Raw genomic sequence first — 24,102 nt, 5'->3', positions numbered from 1 at the left:
CCAGTCCGCACTCTCTCTGGTGAAAGTGGCAGTTAAAACCGTTTCTGTCCGCAGCAAGGCAGAGACAGTAACCAATCAGAATTCTGGCTCCTGGCACGCTCAGCCAATCAGCTGCCGACACATCCCTTTCCAGTCAACCCATTACATCATGGTGCCTTTTACAAATCTCCACACTTTCATCCTTGCCAAGATCATCCAAAGTCATAACTCGGTGACATAAGACGAGTTTTTATTATATGTTTTGAAACCTGTGTCTGCTTTCCTTTGCCTTGTGTTGTGCTTCCAAGGAAGAGGAGTCAGACCTTTCCTTGCTTTGAATGAGGTCTGGTATGTCTTGGCACATTTCCGGATCAAAGTTCCACCAAACGCAAAGGATAACGTGTTTAGCGCCCGATAACAAAGTAGCATCGTTTCTTACAACGCCTTAAGTAGACTCATTTGCTTGCAGAAACCTGGGATTTGGATGCTAATCTGGGAAGAAAACTCCTCACCTTTGCTTTTCACTGCCTCCGTCCATCCATCCATCGTCTAAGCCCCTTTGCGGTTGCTTCAGAATCCCTTTGAAAGTTGCACTGTAAAGCACCAAACGGGACACGAAATGCTAATAGGAAAAGAGGATTAATGCACACAAAGCTTCCTATCCTCTGGATTCGCCACCACTCTACAAATAACAAGAAAAGGCTTCTTATGCTCTTGCCAGGTTCATGCCTTCCCTACCTCATAAATGTGAACAGTATACTAGAAAAATGGATAAAACCAGGCTCTTAGTCACTATTCTTCAAACAGTGACACTTGCGTTCGGGCTGTGGCACAGCGGGTTAGTAGCCAGCTGCAATAAATCACTACTGACTGAGTCATGAATTCGAAGCCAGACCGGGTGGGAGTGAGTTCTCAACCATTAATAGTCTAGCTTGCTGTTGACCTATGCATCTCGAAAGACAGTTGCATCTGTTGAGTAGAATATTTAGGTACCGCTTTTTGCAGGGAGGCTAATTTAACTAATTTAAACTAACATAAAAACTTCCAGCAGCATGCAAAAGGACTCGGTGTCACAATTAGACAATGAAACGGCATCTCCCCCGTGGCCAAAATCGAGCATACCCTGGAAAATGTTAAATTGTAAAATTTAAAATCCATGGCCAATCCTCCAAACTCCTCCAGTATTTTCTGTTGGTTATGATGGGGTCTGTGTGCCAAGTTTGGTCCAAATTCCCATCAGTAGGAATCCCAGTGCTCCCTGGAAGTGGGAAATCGTCCACAAACATACATACATACATACATACATACATACATACATATTTTCACTTTTATTATATGTAGAGACCACACTCCATCTACTAACCTTTCATGGCGATCCCATTCGTACCGGGACTCCTAGGAAAACACCTGCGCTGGTCTCCGACATGCTTGCCAGCATTGCAAAAGAATAAAAGAGCCAACAATCCAACTTGGTCACCTTTTTTCTCCAGGAATTAAGTGACCACTGCTTTATAGTTCCTTCAACCCATATGACCGAACCCAGCAGTCTTATACAGCAACAAATAATGCGAATGCCTTCTTCTTGGCAAGATACAGGTCTCATATTTTTGTCTCTCTTGCAGCAATATCTATCGCCATTCCTATCACGATATTTGGCCAGGTAGGCATTGCAAGTTCTTCCTATCCTTGGTTTGGGTATTGCACCCGATGGCCTCATTGGTCCCCTTGATATTTCTTTCCACTTCATGGACGGAGTATAAAAAAAACGAATTGCTCCCTGAAAATAAAGGTAAAGCTAAAGGTTTTCCCCTGACATTAAGTCCCATTGTGTTCGACTCTGGGGTTTGGTGCTCATCTCCATTTCTAAGCCGAAGAGCCGGCGTTGTCCATAGACACCTCCAAGGTCATGTGGCCACTGGCATGATTTCATGGAGTGCCTATGTTACCTTCCCGCCGGAGTGGTACCTATCGATCTACTCACATTCTCATGTTGGTAGACACCTCTGAGGTCATATGGCTGGCATGACTGCATCAAGCGCCGTTACCTTCCAGCCGGAGCGGTACCTATCAATCTACTCACATTTGCATTTTTTTGACCTGCTAGGTTGGCAGATGCTGGGGCTAATAGCGGGAGCTCACCCCGCTCCCCGGAAAATATAAAGCAAAAAAAAAAAAAAACCCCACCCCAAAACCTAAGAAATGGTTGATTTTTTGAAATGATGGTGGTTGAAGAGACAACTTGCCTGTGTTTGTAGTATTTTGAGCTGGGGAAAAGCAAGCATCACCACAACTCAGAAACATTGTCTGGAATGAGGCAATTCGCTTAAATAATATAACAAAAAATGGACTTGAATACACCTTAAATGGCAAAAATATTGTTCAGGCTGTTGGTTTTGGTTCAACGGCAGATGACAGGATGTAGATTGGAGAGGGTTTGTAGCCATTTTCTTTGATTTGGGAAAAGCTCCAAATATATAGTCTCTGGCATTCAACTTTCAGGGCGGAAAGGACCACCTTACCATAAAAAACCGCAAGCATTGCCAAATGCAAAACACACGCCGGGGACGTGTTTGCGTCCATACATGCCGGACTCGGCTTGAAACGGGTTGTTTTGCCTGGGAGGCCCACCGCTTCCTTCAGTACCCGTAGATTTCGTTTTCCACCCAGGCGGATTCCTTGCTGCGGCCCACTCTGTCCGGACACAGCTCGTAGATGTCGTTGGTGACAAACCCGCTCTCGGTGCTGGCCAGCGTCACGAAGCCGCTCTCCGAAGTGTTGACGGCCATGTTGTCGTAGTCTCCGGAAAGGTCGTCCGGGGTCTCTCCTCCCGAACGGATCCGGAAAGAGGAGTTCTTGATGTCCGGCCTGGTCCCGGCCAGGTCGGCTTCGGACTGCTCTCGGATGACGTTGTAGATCTCCAGACTGGGGCTCTTCTGCCTTTTTGGGGACGCCCAGGCATCACCATCCTTCTGGTTCACCTCTGTTTGCGCCCGTCGCCTTGGCAAAGAAATAAATGAAGATATTAAATTCCTTTTATCTTTCGCGATAGCATATCATCCTATGCTATTGATACGGAAAAACAAACACGAGGATGGGAATGATATAGACCTGGTCACTGCATGAGGCTACGTCACATGTGGCCATCATACTACCGTGTTTCCCCGAAAATAAGACAGTGTCTTATATTAATTTTTGCTCCCAAGAAGCTCTAGGTCTTATTTTCAGGAGATGTCTTATTTTTCCATGAGGAATTCACATTTATTGTTGAACAAAAATGAACATTTATTATACACTGTAGAATAGTTGTGATCACAAACCAGCATAACCAGACAAACTGTGAATCCTATCAAGAATTTCTTGTTACTACCATTATTTCCAACACACTATGGTAGTGTGATGTCTCATGGGCCATGTAGTCCCATTCCTAGTACTATGGTGACAGACGAAGAGGAAAACTTGGGTTTCCCACCGATTCAGTCAGAATCGGAGCCCTTGCACCTGGAGGATGTTTGCCCTCAAGAAGTCAGCCAAACAAGCCTTGGGCAGAATTCTCCCCCATTTTCTCGAAGAGACAATTATAATAGAGATAGAGGAAATAGGGAGGCGAATCGCCGGAGCGCCAGAGTCGCAGCCAAACAATTAGCTGATTAAGTCTGCTTCCCTTGGGAAATTCTAAGGAGTCTTGCATCTGGACTAAGTTGAGTTTCACTACTAGTTCTCCAGGGAAAGTGTTCTTCTGGCGGGAAACGAGACCCTATTTAGGTGTTTGCCGCATAGGAAACTTTGCGGAGTCAATTCGTCAGCTGGAGGAGTGAGATTGTGTGTAGACTTCGTACTCCAGTTCCGTTTCCCAGATCAAGTTTCCAGCCTTGCCTTGTCCCGCGTTTGCCACGGATCTTGTTTTTGCTCTTGTTGCCTTGTTTCAAGTTTTGTTCTAGCCAAGTATCAAGTTTGCTTTCCAGCCTAATTGCCAAGTTTCTATGGACTTAAGGACCTTGTCTTCTCCCCACACTTTGCTTGGCAAAGTGTGTGTTTCGGTTATTGGATTATAACTTTGGACTCTAATATCACATATTGGACATTATTTTCCTGGACTATATTTGACCTTTCCTGAAAGGTCTACTTCTGAACTATATTCTACACTTGTTTTATTGACTTTATATATATTCCTTAATAAAGATATTAGATAGATTCTGGTCTCTGTGCATGGTTATTGGTGCTCTGCAGCCTGGGTCCTGACAGGTAGGTACATTTACCGATCTTGCATTCTCTGGTGTTCTGTTCATTGGACATGCTTCCAAACAAAAACTTTGCTAGGTCTTACTTTCGGGGGAAGCCTTATATTTAGCAATTCAGCAAAACCTCTACTAGGTCTTATTTTCTGGGGATGTCTTATTTTCGGGGAAACATGGTATACAGACGGTCCCCACAGTTGCAGCTTTTAACTTTGGTAGATTTGATTTGATTCCCTCCTATTATTATTTCTCAAAATATAATATCAATACATACATAAAACAACACACAAATTTTTAAAAGTAAATTTCCCTATGATACCTGAAATGTACCTGTTAGGCATTACAAATGTGAAACTGAATAAAAATCAGGATAAATGCTCTTCCTTATAGGGACAGCCACAAGACTTGTTCCAGCTAAAGTTTGGCAGCAAAAAAAATACCTACTATCAAAGACTGGACTATAAAATTGTTTGATTTAATACAAATGGACAGTTTAATGCAGAATAATAATAATAATCATCATCATCATCATCTTTATTTTTATATCCCGCCCCATCTCCCCAAAGGGACTCGGGGCGGCTCACAACAGGGACAAGCCCAAAACAACAACACAACATATTTGACAAAAACTTAAAACATTCCAACGATACACAAAATAAAATAATGGACAATACATTAAAATCCAAGCAGATAAAATCAGAGTAATTAAAAGCAAACCAGTGGGGACAGGCTTCATAAAGTGCTGTATCATGGAAATAAGTAACAAGAGACATCAAGGATAAAACAGATTGGTCTGGTTTCAACGCTTTTATTCGAAGCGGAGGAAACACTCTCATAATAGACCTATGAAAACACTAAAATCTAAAGAAGGAAAAACTGGGAAACACAAAGGACAATGACGAATCCACAAAAAGTACTTCCCTAAGAGGACAATGGGAAGTCCCTATATATATATATATATATATATTACTATTTTTTTTCTCTCTTCTCTTTTGGACTTTATCACAGTAGGGGACACTCTGTTTCTGAGAACGATTTTGAATTTTCCCAACACATGATGTTGGCCCCATCTTGTCAAGAATGCGTCAAAATCCGCTTGCAAGACGACGCGGAAATGGATAATTTGCACATGGGATGCTAATAGGTGTATATGAAATACTAGAGATTTCCATCTCCAATAAATACTATCTATGATGTTGTTGTGAGGCCGTATTGTACCTCGTGCCGTAATTACAGCTTACCTTTTTGCGTAAAGCCAAAAACAGAAAATGGCCATAATGACCAAGAGGAGCAGCAAGGCAGGGATGCTGGGGACTAAGATGTACAGAAGGTTCCAAACAGGTTCTGCAAGGGGAAAAGAGAACAATGCCTGGTGTTTACTAGGAAAGGTCACTCATGATTTGGGATTCCCCAAGAAAGAAGTTTTGGAACCATGGGACTGGGGAGAGACTGGTCCTCCAATATGGGACGTAATAGGTGAGCGCTGACATTGAGGAGGACAAGGAGAACCCTTCCATTGTGCTCTCCAAAAAACCCTATGCCTTTCTCGTCCCAATCTATGGCATTAAATGAGAAATGAGACCAAACATGCCCTACCCTTGGCTTCTTTGGAGGTTTTGCGTATTACATTTTCTTGGAGGGGCTCCTCGGGGGATGCGGGTGCCGAGGCCTCTGTGACAACAGCTGGGAAAGAAATGTCAGTCTTAACATTAAAAGGAAGTGTTTCAGTATAACAACAACAACAACAACAACAACAACAATTGAAGAAGGAGACAGAAGGCCTGATCCTTGCAGCCCAGGAGCAAGCCATCAGGACAAATGCAATTCAGGCCAAGATCGAAAAATCAGCTGATGACCCAAAATGCAGACTGTGCAAGGAAGCCGACGAAACCATTGATCATATCCTCAGCTGCAGAAAGAAAATCGCACAGACAGACTACAAACAGAGGCACAACTATGTGGCCCAAATGATCCATTGGAACTTATGCTTGAAGTGCCACCTCCCAGCAGCAAAGAACTGGTGGGATCACAAACCTGCAAAAGTATTGGAAAATGAGCACGCAAAGATACTGTGGGACTTCCGAATCCAGACTGACAAAGTTCTGGAACACAACACACCAGACATCACAGTTGTGGAAAAGAAAAAGGTTTGGATCATGGATGTTGCCATCCCAGTTGACAGTCGCATTGACGAAAAACAACAGGAAAAACTCAGCCACTATCAGGACCTCAAGATTGAACTTCAAAGACTCTGGCAGAAACCAGTGCAGGTGGTCCCAGTGGTGATCGGCACATTGGGTGCCGTGCCAAATGATCTCAGCCGGCATTTGGAAACAATAGACATTGACAAAATCACGATCTGCCAACTGCAAAAGGCCACCCGACTGGGATCTGTGCGCATCATCCAAAAATACATCACACAGTCCTAGACACTTGGGAAGTATTCGACTTGGGATTCTGTGAAACGAAATATAGCATGTCTATCTCGTTTGCTGTGTCATACAATAACAACAACAACAACTACTACTACTACTATTACTACTACTTCTTTATTTTTATACCCCGCACCCATCTCTCCGAAGGGACTCGGGGTGGCTTACATGGGGCCATGCCTAGATAATTCATTTGAAAATAAAAACATATCAAATAAAATACTATTATACATGTAAACATATTATAAACATTCAAAGGGAGATGCCCTTGACATTCATTGAAAGGTATGAGGAATGCCCAATCCAAGCAATTCCCAGATCTTCCCACGAAGAAGAACACTCTTATCTCCAATCTATATATAAAGCCTTCCACTTTATATATTCTGGAAAAAAGAAATATATTCTTCCTTTCAGTCATGGGTTTGGCCATGGGTCACCATAAGTCGGAAACAACTTGAAGGCACACAACAACAATATAAAGAGTTGTTGTGGGTCTTCCAGGCTATATGGCCATGATCTAGAAGCATTCTCTCCTGATGTTTCACCCACATCTATGGCAGGCATCCTCAGCGGTTGAGGGGTCAACCTGCCATAGATGTGGGCGAAACGTCAGGAGACAATGCTTCTGGATCATGGTCGTACAGCCTGGAAGACTCACAACACCCCAGTGATTCTGGCCATGAAAGCCTTCGAGGACACAACAACATCAAGATCTCAATACGTAAACAAATTAAATTACCTGCTAGAGAAGCATTCGTTTCTGGGGCCACGGTTGGCTTCTCTGCAAGGAAGACAACAAGACAGCTTTTGGTTCCTTCTCTTTTGGGATCTTTTATTTCATCCCGGCCCTGATTGTGATCCTGAGCAAGCGGTAAACCTCAAATCTTTGGACTTAAGGGATTAATAACGGATCGAGATAAGAGTTTCTTGGGGAATTGCCACGGGAAGTTTGCCTGGCCATTATCTGTAAGTAATGTTTCACGTTAAGGACTTGGCAGAGCTTTGTGTTTTCAGACGTTAAGTATTTACAAATACACCGCGGTGTTTCTTTATGACTCCTGCTTTTAATGTTTTGCTCACTGCTCTCAAATCCTGCTAAACAATATCACGTAGTTGGCAACACTGTCAGAGTTTGTTATTCACAATACAACACAATCGACATAAATCAAAACAGGGCAGAAGACTTATAGGACTACAACTTATATGTATAACAAATAATTAAAATTGACTTCCATCTATTGTGTTGTGTTTTTACTATATTCTCTTAGTATATTTGGTACACTTGTTTATATCATTATTTGTTCTTTCTCTATCTAAGACTACCTTATATCATTATTTTATAATTTTCCTTTTTTAAATAATTCTTGATTAGTTCCCAGTCTGTTTTCTGGGTTTTCCTTGTGTACAGTAGAGTCTCACTTATCCAACACTCGCTTATCCAACGTTCTGGATTATCGTGATATTTTGGTGCTAAATTTGTAAATACAGTAATTACTACGTAGCATTACAGCATATTGAGCTACTTTTTCTGTCAAATTATACAGTAGAGTCTCACTTATCCAAGGTTCTGGATTATCCAACACATTTTTGTAGTCAATGTTTTCAATAAATCGTGATATTTTGGTGCTAAATTCATAAATACAGTAATTACTACATAGCATTATTTCGTATTGAACTACTTTTTCTTGGTGCTTCATTTGTAAAATCATAACCTAATTTGATGTTTAATAGGCTTTTCCTTAATCCCTCCTTATTATCCAACATATTTGCTTATCCAATGTTCTGCCTGCCCATTTATGTTGGATAAGTGAGACTCTACTTTATTTGATAACAGATATGTTAACTTATCTAAGTTCATAATTTCTAAGATTTTATTGAGCCATGTTTTTATATCTGGTCTATTTTTTCCCTCCAACCTTTGTGTTGTGTTTTGATTTTGATTTTTGTTTCTGTTTTTTGTCTTTTCTTTCTTTTCCTAATGCCTTAAATACTGTCCAGCACTCATCACTTCTTTGTATGTACAGTTTATATATTTTGACACACTTGATTGAATAAAAACTATAAAAAATTTTTTGAAAAGAGTTTGTTATTCACAAACGGTCGGTGCTTCAATAAGTTCTACCAACTGAAAGGTAGCCAGTTCGAAGCCTGGTCGGGGTGAGCACCCGACCATTAAGCCCAGCTCACTGTTTACCTAAGCAGTTCGAAAACAGCTTAGAGCTGTAAGTAGAGAAATTAGGTACCGCTAATTTATCGGGGGAGGTATCTTACGACGCCAGAAAGAACAAGACCAGAAATGCGATGACCCAAAAGGAAGGTGGAAGTTACCCATGGCGTATTTGCAGATGAAGTTGTTCCTCATGTTGCACCGGTCGTCGTTCCATTGAAACATGTAAGGACCCCCATCGCCGGGGGGAGCCGACGGCTGGTGGTACATCACCACGCAGATTTCGCTCCCGCAGGACGGTTCGTCGGCATACCAGTTCCTGACAAAAGCAAAGCAAGACGTTCAGTATCGTTTTGTCATGATCTCCAATCTTTGACACCTCCGGTCGGCTGACAAAGAACAGATGCCAGCCATAAAACCTCAATTACCCTTTGGTATGTGAGAGCCCCTATATAAATGGGCCAAAGAGAAGGTTCTGGTATTCTGTACAATAAAACCTGTTGGAATCTATTAGCGTGTGTCTTGGTGTTTTTTCTGGTGGAAGACTGACCCACAGCACAGCTGGAAGAAGAGAATCTAACAATCCATAAAACCTCAATTACCCTCTGGTATGTGAGAGCCCCTATATAAATGGGCCAAAGAGAAGGTTCTGGTATTCTGTACAATAAAACCTGTTGGAATCTATTAGCGTGTGTCTTGGTGTTTTTTCTGGTGGAAGACTGACCCACAGCACAGCTGGAAGAAGAGAATTTAACAATCCATAAAACCTCAATTACCCTCTGGTATGTGAGAGCCCCTATATAAATGGGCCAAAGAGAAGGTTCTGGTATTCTGTACAATAAAACCTGTTGGAATCTATTAGCGTGTGTCTTGGTGTTTTTTCTGGTGGAAGACTGACCCACAGCACAGCTGGAAGAAGAGAATTTAACAATCCATAAAACCTCAATTACCCTCTGGTATGTGAGAGCCCCTATATAAATGGGCCAAAGAGAAGGTTCTGGTATTCTGTACAATAAAACCTGTTGGAATCTACCAGCGTGTGTCTTGGTGCTTTTTCTGGTGGAAGACTGACCCACAGCACAACTGGGAGAAGAGAACCTGACAATTTTCCTTCTTCCTTTGGTCATTTGGACAGCTCTTCTCTTGGCTCATGTGTCGTATGTGGTCGACTCAGGCTCTGAAAGCCCTTTCACGTATTGGATTTCCCTCTCTCTTTAAAAGGTATTTCTCTAAACTTCATGGTTACCTAGAGTTCCCAGGTGAAATAAGGCAGAGAGCCTTTGCATTGTAATATGTTTCCCACGTATGAAATCCTGGGATTTGTAGTTTGTTGTGACAACAGCGTTCTCTGACAGGGAATGGTAACGGTCTCACAACACAGCAAATCCAAGGATTTCATAGCCTTGAGCTAGTAGGACAAACCCAAGGCCCCTTCTTCTCTAACATATAAAATCCAGATTATCTGCTTTGAACTGGATTATATGGCAGTGTAGATTCATATAATGTGGATTATCTGGATATATTCTGGATATATATATATATATATATATATATATATATATATATATATTCTAATTGCTGGGACTTTTGGCTTCTCTGAAAAGGACCTTGTTTCATGCTCATTGTTTCTATGGGCTCATTGCTTATAGCCTTGTTTTTGTGACTATTTTTTGGAACTGAACTTTTACCTTTTATGAACTATCTTTTGCCTATTTTCTAAATAAGACTACTTTCTGTGTGCTGCCTGGTGTCTTTAGCAAGGTAAAGCTAGCCTGAGGTGCGGCATACTCTGGCATATAAAACCCAGATTATCTGCTTTGAGCTGGATTATATGGCAGTGTAGATTCATATCATGTGGATTATCTGATTTGATAATCTGGGTTATATAGCAGTGTAGAAGGGGCCTAAAAGATACGCCCGATCTAATCCGCAGTCGCCAACCAAAGCACACCCTCTCCGTGTTTTGATTTGGCCTGCAAACTTCTTCATGCAAGTCAGGCTCCCACCTTGGGTTAGCAGACGTACCGGAACGTGGCCGCACTCCCGTCGGACCAGGAGTACAGCTCTGGGCACTCGGTGCTGTTGTCGGGGTCCCGCTCCCGGGTGAGCCCCAGCCAGAAGTCCCCGTCCGAGGCCGAGACGCTGGCGATCATCTTCTCGATCAGGTTCTGCTCCGCCTGGGACTCGATGCTGAGCAGGTCCCCTCCGTCCCGGCGGCAGGCCTGGAGGGCGGCCTGGAAGCCCACCCTGCGCCCGGCCTCGTGGAGGTAGATGACCTTGTAGCACGGCCGCTGTGTCCCTCCCCGGCAGATGGCCTGGCCTTTGGGAGAGAGGCACGGACACGTTAGCAGAGGGGCATCTGCACTGTAGAACGGGGGCACTTTAGCACCACTTGAAGCGCCATGGCTCCATGCTACGGATAACTGGGCTTTGCAGTTTAATACTACTACTAATAATAATACAGCATTTACATAGGCAAACATTCAGTGCCTTGCATTGAAATAAAAATGAGACATACAAACAAAGGCAGAGGCTTCTTTCATTTCCGGCTTTCTGGAGGTGCTTTTTTCTCCCATGTGGCTGGCAAGATTGCTTTAGCGTCTCTTTGCCTTTTCCTGCAGAAGCAGTACCTATTTATCTACTCACATCTGCATGTTTTCTAACGGCTAGGTTGGCAGGTGCTAGGGCTGACAGATGGGAGCTCACCCTGTCTTGTGGATTCGAACCACCAACTATCAGGTCAGCAGTTCAGCAGCACAAGGGTTTACCCATAGCTCCACCACAGCTTTATTATTATTATTATTATTATTATTATTATTATTATTATTATTATTATTTTATTATGACACAGCAAACAAGATAGACATGCTGGATCATAAAAAATCAAAAGTCGAACAGTTCCCAAGTGTGATGTATTTTCGGATGATGTGCACAGATCCCAGCAGGGTGGCCTTTTGCAGTTGGCAGATCGTAATTTTGTCAATGTCTATTGTTTCCAAATGCCGGCTGAGATCTTTTGGCACGGCACCCAGTGTGCCCATCACCACCGGGACCACCTGCACTGGTTTCTTCCAGAGTCTTTGAAGTTCAGTCTTGAGGTCCTGATAGCGGCTGAGTTTTTCCTGTTGTTTTTCGTCAATGCGACTGTCACCTGGGACAGTATTATTATTATTATTAATTATATAATTATATATATATAATATATTATTATTATTATTATTATTATTATTATTATTATTATTATTATTATTATTATTATTATTATTATTGGCCAGCACTCTTGGCCGAGAAGGCTAAAAGCCTAGTAAAACTACAATGCCCATGGCGCATAAGCAAGTGTTGTCAAACTGCATCAATTCTACCGTGTAGATGCACCCAGATGAGAAAAAAAGTTTTGGCATTTCCAAAAATGTTTCCTGGGAACAAGGGTCCAGATGTGACAAACGATCTAGTGGGAGGGAAGGCCAAGGAACGGAAATTAAAGGAAACCCAACCCAGCTTTAACACTCTGTTTATGGTGCAAATTCAATTTCTAGATTAGACCTTTGAATCCAGAGGATCAATAGAAATGTTTGGCTCACCATCGAGCAGTTGATCCCCTTCAGTTGAAACTAACAGTTGAATTTACTCTATGGCATCAGGAATAGGGACTCCTTGGAAATGGTACGCGGAGCATTCCTATGTCTATTTCCTCTCCAAATGGACATGTTCCACCACAAAAGTCCCAGAAACAGATCCAAGAAATCTTTGGAGGAATGTCAAGCCAAGGAGCAATGGTTCCTGCCTCTGAAATCTATACAAGGACTTGGAGATGTGACTTTTTCAAGACTGCAACTCCTAGTATCCCCCAGGCAACTGTTTTGTCCATGTCGTCCATCTAGCAAATCAGAGCAGAAACCCAACGGCATCAGAGGCCACAGATGGAAGGACCAAAAATAAAAATAAAAGCCTGGCAGAGACGGAAAAGGATAAAATCTGTCACTCCAAGCCCTAAAGCACCCAAAGTCAAGCCAAAATGCTTTTACTGACGTTTGGATCTGCAAAACGCAACTGAATACACTCACGTGGTTCTGCTGCTTGGAATGGCAGGGAAACCTAGGAGCTCAAAATGCTGAGTGCAGCAAAACTGGTATTACCGTATATACTCGAGTATAAGCCGACCCGAATATAAGCCGAGGCACCTAATTTTACCGCAAAAAAAGCTGGGAAAACATTGACTCCAGTATAAGCCGAGAGTGGTAAATTTCAGAAATAAAAATAGATACAAATAAAATTACATTAATTGCAGCATCAGCAGGTTACATGTTTTTGAATATTTACATAAAGCTCTAATTTAAGATAAGACTGTCCAACTCTGATTAAATCATGATTCTCATCTTCTTCAATGTAAATGTGCTTATGTATCCTTTTAATAATAATGGAGTAAAATAATACATGTACTAATAATAATAATAATAATAATAATAAATTATTAATTTATAATAATAAGTGGTCCCGGTGGTGATCGGCACATTGGGTGCTGGATGATATTTTAGGGTGTCGTAGATTAGTTAAACAATAATAATAATAATAATAATAATAATAATAACTCTCAGACTCTGGCAGAAACCAGTGCAAGTGATCCCGGTGGTGATGGGCACACTGGGTGCCGTGCCAAAAGATCTCAGCCGGCATTTGGAAACAATAGACATTGACAAAATCACGATCTGCCAATTGCAAAAGGCCACCCTACTGGGATCTGCACGCATCATCCGAAAATACATCACAGTCCTAGACACTTGGGAAGTGTTCGACTTGTGATTTTGTGATACGAAATCCAGCATGTCTATCTTGTTTGCTGTGTCATAACAAATAATAATAAATACAGGAAAATAATACATGTAATAATAAATAGAGCAAAATAATAAATTAATAATAATAAGAGCAGAGTGAAATAATAAATGCAATAATAATAATATCAGAGTGAAATAGTAAATGTATTAATAATAATAAAAAATAGAGTAAAATTAATGTAATAGTAGCAACAATAAAAGACAAAAATAACACAAAAGTTACAAGATAAAAAGGAAAAAACAGACTGGTCAGGTTTTAAAGACTTTATTCGAAAAGAAGGATACACATTAATAATAGACATATCCAACGTTTGAAATACCTCTATGATATTAAGATGGCAAGACTGGGAAAGACTACCGAAAAAGAAAATTATGACGTAGATCCCATAATGGTTTTTTTAATTATTATTATTATTATTTTGTTGAACTATCTCTATTACTTATTCAATCCTTGGTTTTCATCTTGTACTTTAATCTCTCTAATCTTTCACCAATGTTTTCCTTGCTTTCACTGTATGCATTACTTATATATTACAATAAAAATCACTATTAAAAAAAGACAAAAATAATAAATGTAATAATACCAATAATAATAGAGTAAAATAATACAGTAGAGTCTCACTAATCCAAGCTAAACGGGCCGGCAGAAGCTTGGATAAGCGAATAACTTGGATAATAAGGATTAAGGAAAAGCCTATTAAACATCAAATTAGGTTATGATTTCACAAATTAAGCACCAAAACGTCATGTTATACAACAAATTTGACAGAAAAAGTAGTTCAATACGCAGTAATGTTATGTTGTAATTACTGTATTTATGAATTTAGCACCAAAATATCACGATATATTGAAAACATTGACTACAAAAATGGCTTGGATTATCCAGAGGCTTGGATAAGCGAGGCTTGGATTAGTGAGACTCTACTGTAAATGTACCGTGTATTCTCGAGTATAAGCTGACCCAAATATAAACCAACTAGGACCCTCACCCGAGGGGGGCTTTTTTGGTCTTAAAAAAAGGGCTGAAAAACTAGGCTTATACTCGAGTATATACAGTAATATACGAAAGGGAAAGAATATGCAGCAAGTAAGAAGAGATTCTTGTAAAGCTGGCACCTGTCGACTCTGCAGAAAATCCGATTGGCGCAAGACAAGCAAGATGGGTTTGGAGCCCTTAAAACTAATGATTTTATGCCGCCAGTCGAGGGTCCAACCTGTGATCTCATGCATCCACATTATTATCCTGATAAATGCACAAAATCGAAGGTACTGTACTACCAAGTTGGGCCTGGATTAAGTTCAAGCCAAGTTTTGTAAAAAGCTTAATACAGACCCACTAAAACGAATGGGATTGAATGAGTTATGGCTCCTACATTAAAGCCTCATCCATTCAGCTATGAATCTCGTACATTAAAGATAACTCTGCTAAGTAAGTCTAAGGATGGATCCAAACAAATTAGTGTCAGTGAACTATTGATTCCAAATGGATTAACCCTGAAACGGGTGGAAATTGCACTACTCTCCATCTGTTCTTGGCTAGAGCTCCGTTGCCTAGCATTTCTAGCAACAAGAGAAGAATGCTGGGAGTTGCAATACAACATCGGGAAGGCCTCAGATTTTCTAACCATACCTTGAATAGGTATGTCCAGGTTTCTACGTCATTTCTTTAGAGGAGATTTACACACCGGTGGATCCTCAGACGATCGTTCCCATCATTCCTGACCACAGAGCAATAATATTTGGCAGACCAAGTTTAGAGAAGGTTGTAGTCATGTAGTCATTCCTGTCTGGAATTCCCCTATTTTATTTCTTTATTTATTGTTCTTTATTTATCAGGCATGAAACTATCAGGGCCAGCTAACACCTCCCAACAAAGGATTCCCCCCCCCAGGCAGGAAGCAGCCAGGCCTTGAACCTGCAAGGCCATTAAATGCTAATCAAGGTGATCCATTGCAACATTCACACTTGCCTCAGGCAAACAAAGAGTTATTTCTCCCAACCTGGACTTCCCAGATATATATAATATATACAGTAGTGTCTCACTTATCCAATATAAACGGGCCGGCAGAATGTTGGATAAGCGAATATGTTGGATAATAAGGAGGCATTAAGGAAAAGCCTATTAAACATCAAATTACGTTATGATTTTACAAATTAAGCACCAAAACATCATGCTATACAACAAATTGGACAGAAAAAGTAGTTCAATACGCAGTAATGACTGTATTTATGAATTTAGCACCAAAATATCACAATGTATTGAAAACATTGACTACAAAAATGTGTTGGATAATCCAGAACATTGGATAAGTGAGTGTTGGATAAGTGAGACTCTACTGTATATATATATCCCCACTTGCCTAGTTTCCAACAGACCTCACAACCTCTGAGAATGCCTGCCATACAAGGGTGTAAAGAAGACTGACTTGTCGGTATTTGAAGAGTATATTAATTTAAAGTACGATCCTTGAAGAATAGATGGGCAAAAAGATTTTCTTTTAAAGTAAACAGGAGAGAAATAAAAGAAGCAGATTAAACGAAACTTGAACAGGAACAAGGGCTGAATGGAAGTTCAAAAATATTTTTTTCTCTCTCCTTTTTTATTATTTTCATTTTTCTTTGGCTCTTCACTTATTTTTCCATACTTTCCCCCTCTTTCAATGTATAAGTAGTTTGAAAATCTCTAATAAAATTATTACCAAAAAAGAGAGAAAAGAATGCCTACTATAGATGTGGGCAAAACGTCAGGAGAGAATGCTTCTGGAACATGGCCATACAGCCTGGAAAACTCACAGCAACCCAGCATTTGGTATTGGTTGGCAGTCTCCCATCCAAGGGCTATCCAGAGCTGACCCTGCTTAGCGTCCAAGCTCAGGCAGAGTCTTCTGCAGACCCTGGAAATGAGGCTCTCCGGTAAGAAGGCAGCCAGACCTCTGACTCAAGTCAATGGCAGCCGCTCCACATCCTTCCTTTTTCCTCCTAAAATTGGAAACAGGCTGCTGGGCTTGAGTTCTGTTGCCCAAGGAGCCCTGCCAAGGCCTAGGGTTGCTCGATTGAGAAACTGGCGAGCCCTCCTTTCCGACGTGCCAAGGACAACACAAAACCTGGCACTCTCGCCCTTCGTGGCCTTTGGTCCCGTTCCCATCGTCGGATTGTACCCCGATGTTTGACGATTCCCCCAGAAGTGTCCGCAGACTGGAGACCTGGAAGGGGTCCCAGTTCCTCAGCTGCATAAACACGGGCAGCCAGTGTGGCTCTTTTCCACTTGGGCTTGTGCGGAAAATCCTTCCCGTCCATCTCCCAAAACTCCCCTGGATGAAGTTGACGGCCTCCTCCTGCAGAAGCCCCCCCCCCCCCCCCCCCCGGGCATCGTGCACACTCCTTGTCGGACGGAGAGAGGTTTGGCAAGGCTAAGCCATAGCATTTAAGTCAGGATTAAATGGCTAAACGGTGCCGCAGCAGAGGACCAAGTGCCAAAATGGGACGCTGTGCCTGGCGAGCGGTTCGGTCTCTTCTCTCGGCCCCCTCCGCTCTCCATTCCTCCCCCTCTTGATGGAGTTGCATCTCTTTCCCAACTGGCTTTTGGTAAGTCTTTCCTTCGCAGAGCCAGAGGGAAGACTTACCAAAGGAAACCTCCCTTTGCAACATTGATCTCAGTGGTCCCCAACCTTTTTTTGACCAGGGACTACTTTGACAAGAGACCACTTGACCAGGGATCACTTTGACCAGGGACCACCTTGACCAGGGACTTCACCGAGGACCACCTTGAGCAGTGCCCACCTTGACCATTGACCACTTTGACCAGGGACGACTTCACCAGGGACCACCTTGACCAGGGACTTCACCGAGGACCACCTTGAGCAGTGACCACCTTGACCATGGACCACTTTGACCAGGGACGACTTCACCAGGGACCATCTTGACCAGGGACTTCACCGAGGACCACCTTGAGCAGTGCCCACCTTGACCATGGACCACTTTGACCAGGGACGACTTCACCAGGGACCACCTTGACCAGGGACTTCACCGAGGACCACCTTGACCAGTGCCCACCTTGACCATGGACCACTTTGACCAGGGACCATCTTGACCAGGGACCATCTTGACCAGGGACTTCACCGAGGACCACCTTGAGCAGTGCCCACCTTGACCATGGACCACTTTGACCAGGGACGACTTCACCAGGGACCACCTTGACCAGGGACTTCACCGAGGACCACCTTGAGCAGTGACCACCTTGACCATGGACCACTTTGACCAGGGACGACTTCACCAGGGACCATCTTGACCAGGGACTTCACCGAGGACCACCTTGAGCAGTGCCCACCTTGACCATGGACCACTTTGACCAGGGACGACTTCACCAGGGACCATCTTGACCAGGGACTTCACCGAGGACCACCTTGAGCAGTGACCACCTTGACCATGGACCACTTTGACCAGGGACGACTTCACCAGGGACCATCTTGACCAGGGACTTCACCGAGGACCACCTTGAGCAGTGACCACCTTGACCATGGACCACTTTGACCAGGGACGACTTCACCAGGGACCACCTTGACCAGGGACTTCACCGAGGACCACCTTGACCAGTGCCCACCTTGACCATTGACCACTTTGACCAGGGACGACTTCACCAGGGACCACCTTGACCAGGGACTTCACCGAGGACCACCTTGAGCAGTGACCACCTTGACCATGGACCACTTTGACCAGGGACGACTTCACCAGGGACCATCTTGACCAGGGACTTCACCGAGGACCACCTTGACCAGTGCCCACCTTGACCATGGACCACTTTGACCAGGGACGACTTCACCAGGGACCACCTTGACCAGGGACTTCACCGAGGACCACCTTGACCAGTGCCCACCTTGACCATTGACCACTTTGACCAGGGACGACTTCACCAGGGACCATCTTGACCAGGGACTTCACCGAGGACCACCTTGACCAGTGCCCACCTTGACCATGGACCACTTTGACCAGGGACGACTTCACCAGGGACCACCTTGACCAGGGACTTCACCGAGGACCACCTTGACCAGTGCCCACCTTGACCATTGACCACTTTGACCAGGGACGACTTCACCAGGGACCACCTTGACCAGGGACTTCACCGAGGACCACCTTGAGCAGTGACCACCTTGACCATGGACCACTTTGACCAGGGACGACTTCACCAGGGACCATCTTGACCAGGGACTTCACCGAGGACCACCTTGAGCAGTGACCACCTTGACCATGGACCACTTTGACCAGGGACGACTTCACCAGGGACCACCTTGACCAGGGACCACTCTCCAACATTAGTACCAAAAGAGTTACGAATCAGTTTTTGGCCAACTTTAGATTCAATTTCGTTATCTGGGGTGCTGATTCAGTCAATTGCATTGGATGGACCACATCAGCTCTAGTTTCTGATACAGAACATTTTCCATCCAATAATAATAATAATAATAATAATAATAATAATAATAATAATAATAATAATAATACATCACACAGTCCTAGACACTTGGGAAGTGTTTGCCTTGTGATGTTGTGATATGAAATCCAGCATATCTATCTTGTATGCTGTGTCATAATAAAATAATAATAATAATTTATTTTTATATCCCGCTCCATCTCTCCGAAGGGACTCGGGGCGGCTTACATGGGGCCAAGCCCGGACAATAAAAACAAAGCAATAAAACAGATCAATCAACAATAAAAACAAGTCATAAAAATCACATACAAAAATATAATGATAAAATCTTGGATTGGATCCACTAGTCACCATCTAGGAGCCTCCGGTGGCTCAGTGTGTTAAAGCGCTGAGCTGCTGAACTTGCAGGTCCCAGGTTCAAACCCGGGGAGCAGAGTGAGCGCCCACTGTTAGCTCCAGCTTCTGCCAACCTAGCAGTTTGAAAACATGCCAATGTGAGTAGATCAATAGGTACCGTTCCGGCGGGAAGGTAATGGCGCTCCATGCAGTCATGCCAATGGCCACATGACCTTGGAGGTGTCTACGGACAACGCCGGCCCTTGGGCTTAGAAATGGAGATGAGCACCAACCCCCAGAGTCGGACACGACTGGACTTAACGTCAGGGGAACCTTTACCTTTACTTTAGTCACCATCTGCTCGCGCACAGAAAGCCATATTTAATCATCTAGAGCTGATTTCCCCCGTGTGTCTCGCGGACCTTATTTTCGGTGTCGCAGCCCACCAGTGGGCCATGGCCCACAGGTTGGGAACCACTGGTTTATCTGCAGAAGGGGTAAATTACTCCACTCATATGTAAAGTTAATTTTTTTCCCCCTGAAGTTAAGTCTAATCGTGTCTGACTGGGGGTTGGTGCTCATCTCTGTTGTCTCAGCTCCATTCTTAACTATGAGTCGTCTGTAAGTTGGGTGTTTGTAGCTTGGGAACTGGGTTGCTGTGAGTTTTCCAGGCTAAAGGAGCATTCTCTCCTGACGTTTCGCCCACATCTATGGCAGGCATCCCCAGAAGTTGTGAGGCCTGTTGGAAACTAGGCATTATGGGGTTTATTTATCTGTTGGAAACATGTCCGAGGTGGGAGAAAGAAATTTTGTCTGTTGGAGGCCAGTGTGCATGTTGCAAATGGCCAGCCTGATGAACTGTAGTGACAACAAACACAGAGAGGGCACTTCTAAGTCCACACTGGCTTAATAATAATAATAATAATAATAATAATAATAATAATAATAATAATAATAATAATAACAACAACAACAACCCAAAATGCAGACTGTGCAAGGAAACCGACGAAACCATTGATCATATCCTCAGCTGCTGTAAGAAAATTGCACAGACAGACTACAAACAGAGGCACAACTATGTGGCCCAAATGATTCATTGGAACTTATGCCTCAAGTACCACCTCCCAGCAGCAAAGAACTGGTGGGATCACAAACCTGCAAAAGTATTGGAAAATGAGCACGCAAAGATACTGTGGGACTTCCGCATCCAGACTGACAAAGTTCTGGAACACAACACACCAGACATCACAATTGCGGAAAAGAACAAGGTTTGGATCATTGATGTTGCCATCCCAGGTGACAGTCGCATTGATGGAAAACAACAGGAAAAACTCAGGCGCTATCAGGACCTCAAGATTGAACTTCAAAGACTCTGGCAGAAACCAGTGCAGGTGGTCCCGGTGGTGATGGGCACACTGGGTGCCGTGCCAAAAGATCTCAGTCGGCATTTGGAAACAACAGACATTAAGAAAATTACAATCTGTCAACTGCAAAAGGCCACCCAACTGGGATCTGCACGCATCATCCGAAAATACATCACACAGTCCTAGACACTTGGAAAGTGTTCGACTTGTGATTTTGTGATACGAAATCTAGCCTATCTATTTTGTTTGCTGTGTCATAATAAAATAATAATAATAATAATAATAATAATAATAATAATAATAATAATAAAGGAAAAGGGCCTGAGGCTGTTAGGAATGGTGGGAGTTGCAGTCCAAAACACATGGAGGGCTCATGTTTGCCCATGGCAGGTATACAAAATCCATCCACTGAACTTGGGTGAGTTTTCTTCAACATCTCCCCCCTTCTACGTTGCATCTTCGCCTTCTAACTCTAGAATCCCTGACCCCACAAGAGGCCATCTAGTCCACCCTCTTGGCCAAGACAGAAATACTCACACCATGCCATCTTTGGTTTAAAGATCTCCAAGAGATCCCTAAACATCCACCTGGGAAGTTCCTAGAAGATGGAAGGGACGTCAAGAGGCCGCCTAGTCCTCTTGACAGGTGCCCATCCAAGTATAAAAGTCTAACACAAAGGAGGAATCAAGAACTGTCCAGGACACTCACCACTGGGCAGCCGCATCTCTTGGACTCCTCCCGGCAAAGCCTGGATGGGCAGCAGCAAGCAGGAAAGGAAGAGCAGGGTTTGCAGGAGAGGCAGCAGGGCTCTTCTTCTTCTTCCTTCTTGTTTTCGGGGCTCCTCCATCTCCAGCTGCAGAGAAAAGAGCCCTAAGCACAGCAGCAATGCCTCAACCGCCTGCCTCTCCAAACTAAAAGAGGAATAAAGAGGAGGAGGAGGAGGAGGAGGATGCAGGCTCAGCTCCGCCTTCCCAAGCCAAAGGAAGGGAGGCGCATCTGCTTCTCTCTTTCTCTCTCCCTTTGCAACCAATGTGCTGCAAACAAATGTCAAAGAACATGCAAGGCACTGCAGACTCACTCAGCCAGAGAAATCTGCCATTGCAGAGCACTTGATGAACCAACCTGGACATAATATATTATTTCAGAACACAGAAATGCTCGACCACTCCAACAACTATCACATCAGAAATGCTCGACCACTCCAACAACTATCACATCAGAAATGCTCGCCCACTCCAACAACTATCACATCAGAAATGCTCGACCACTCCAACAACTATCACATCAGAAATGCTCGACCACTCCAACAACTATCACATCAGAAATGCTCGACCACTCCAACAACTATCACATCAGAAATGCTCGACCACTCCAACAACTATCACATCAGAAATGCTCGACCACTCCAACAACTATCACATCAGAAATGCTCGACCACTCCAACAACTATCACATCAGAAATGCTCGACCACTCCAACAACTATCACATCAGAAATGCTCGCCCACTCCAACAACTATCACATCAGAAATGCTCGACCACTCCAACAACTATCACATCAGAAATGCTCGACCACTCCAACAACTATCACATCAGAAATGCTCGCCCACTCCAACAACTATCACATCAGAAATGCTCGACCACTCCAACAACTATCACATCAGAAATGCTCGACCACTCCAACAACTATCACATCAGAAATGCTCGACCACTCCAACAACTATCACATCAGAAATGCTCGACCACTCCAACAACTATCACGTCAGACTCCACAGAGAAGCCACTGAAATCCACAACTTCAACAGAAAGGAGGAAACCATGAAAATGAACAAAATCTGGCTACTAGTACAGTAGAGTCTCACTAATCCAAGCTAAACGGGCCAGCAGAAGCTTGGATAAGCGAATATCTTGGATTATAAGGACTGATCAAGGAAAAGCCTATTAAACATCAAATTAGGTTATGATTTTACAAATTAAGCACCAAAACTTCATGTTAAACAACAAATTTGACAGAAAAAGTAGTTCAATACGCAGTAATGTTATGTTGTAATTACTGTATTTACGAATTTAGCACCAAAATATCACGATATATTGAAAACATTGACTACAAAAATGGCTTGGATTATCCAGAGGCTTGGATAAGAGAGGCTTGGATAAGTGAGACTCTACTGTATTTAAAAAACTCAAAAATCAGAACAGTCAATAAGAAGCAACACTCTGAAAACAGAGAAGTTCCAGACATGGGAACCAGGGGCAGCTAACGACTCTGAACAAAGGATGCCCCCAGGCAGGAAGCCAGCAGATGAAGCTATTCAATGCTAATTGAGGTGATTAACTGCAACATTCACATTGGCCTCCAACTGACAAAGAGTTTTTCTCTCACCCTGGACTTTCCACAGATATATATAAACCTTCCTTGCTTAATGTGTTGTCCAGGGTGTGACAAGAGTCAGTTGGAAGCCAGTTAATGTTGCAGTTAATCACCCTAATTAGCATTAACTGGCTTCCAACTGACCAAGGACTCTTGTCACACCATGGACTCTCCACAGATATTTATTTACCTTCCTTGTCTAGTCTCTCCATGCCTCACAACCTCTGAGGATGCCTGCCGTAGATGTGGGCGAAACGTCAGGAGAGAATACTTCTGGAACATGGCCACACAGTCCGAAAGACATACAACAACCCTTCCTTGCTTAGTTTCTCCATACCTCACAACCTCTGAGGATGCCTGCTATAGATGTGGGTGAAACGTCAGGAGAGAATACTTCTGGAACATGGCCATACAGCCCGGAAAACATACAACAACCCTGTGATCCTGGCCATGAAAACCTTCGACAACACAACGTGCTGTTGTGCTGAACACACTCTCAACTCTGCCTAAAAGTCTGCAGCTTTAATGCACTTTGGAATATATATCTATATCTATAGACAGACACACACACACACACATATATGTATATATATATATAATTGTGTATATCTATATATATAAAAATGCAATGTGCGTTTTCCCCATGGAGTAAACAACAAAACCACTGAACCAAATCACATCAAATTTAGCCACAAAAAACATCGTCATCCAATCTATGTCTTCCAATAAAAAAAAAACCTAGAAAAATAAAGTCCATAAAACCCCCAATTGCTTGAGTAGCACTGAACAGCCTTGCAGCTTCAAAGCCAGGCTGCTTCCTAATCAGAGGGATCCTAACCACCAGACTACGCCACAGCAACACGTGGCCGGGCACAGCTAGTTTATATATATAAATGTGTCTGTGTGTATTTAAATGTGTGTATGTATATATATATGGTTGTGTGTTTATGTGTGTGTGTA

General features: G+C 43.1%; 1 protein-coding gene across 3 annotated transcripts in view; it reads right to left on the bottom strand.

The window, feature by feature from the left end:
- Positions 1-208: 208 nt before the first annotated feature.
- The window catches only part of layn (layilin), a 40,343-nt gene continuing 16,449 nt past the window's right edge, over positions 209-24,102 (bottom strand). The window contains exons 4-11 of one of the 3 annotated variants that reach the window (XR_010000366.1): positions 21,482-21,626; positions 10,839-11,133; positions 8,975-9,132; positions 7,386-7,427; positions 5,811-5,897; positions 5,456-5,558; positions 1,343-2,976; positions 209-601 (exon numbers count right to left, since the gene is read on the bottom strand). Coding sequence is in view for 1 of the 3 variants with exons in the window: in XM_062960788.1 (XP_062816858.1) it covers positions 2,616-2,976; positions 5,456-5,558; positions 5,811-5,897; positions 7,386-7,427; positions 8,975-9,132; positions 10,839-11,133; positions 21,482-21,626 (1,191 nt within the window). In the remaining 2 variants the exon portion in view is untranslated. Of the gene's footprint in view, positions 602-1,288; positions 2,977-5,455; positions 5,559-5,810; positions 5,898-7,385; positions 7,428-8,974; positions 9,133-10,838; positions 11,134-21,481; positions 21,627-24,102 lie in introns of those variants that run through there. The other 2 variants (XR_010000365.1, XM_062960788.1) reach the window with 2 other exon arrangements.

Source organism: Anolis carolinensis, unplaced genomic scaffold, assembly GCF_035594765.1.
Source record: "Anolis carolinensis isolate JA03-04 unplaced genomic scaffold, rAnoCar3.1.pri scaffold_8, whole genome shotgun sequence".
NCBI classification, from domain to species: domain Eukaryota; kingdom Metazoa; phylum Chordata; class Lepidosauria; order Squamata; family Dactyloidae; genus Anolis; species Anolis carolinensis.
Note: the sequence above shows the minus strand (reverse complement) of the source record. Positions and strands in the feature narration are given on the sequence as shown.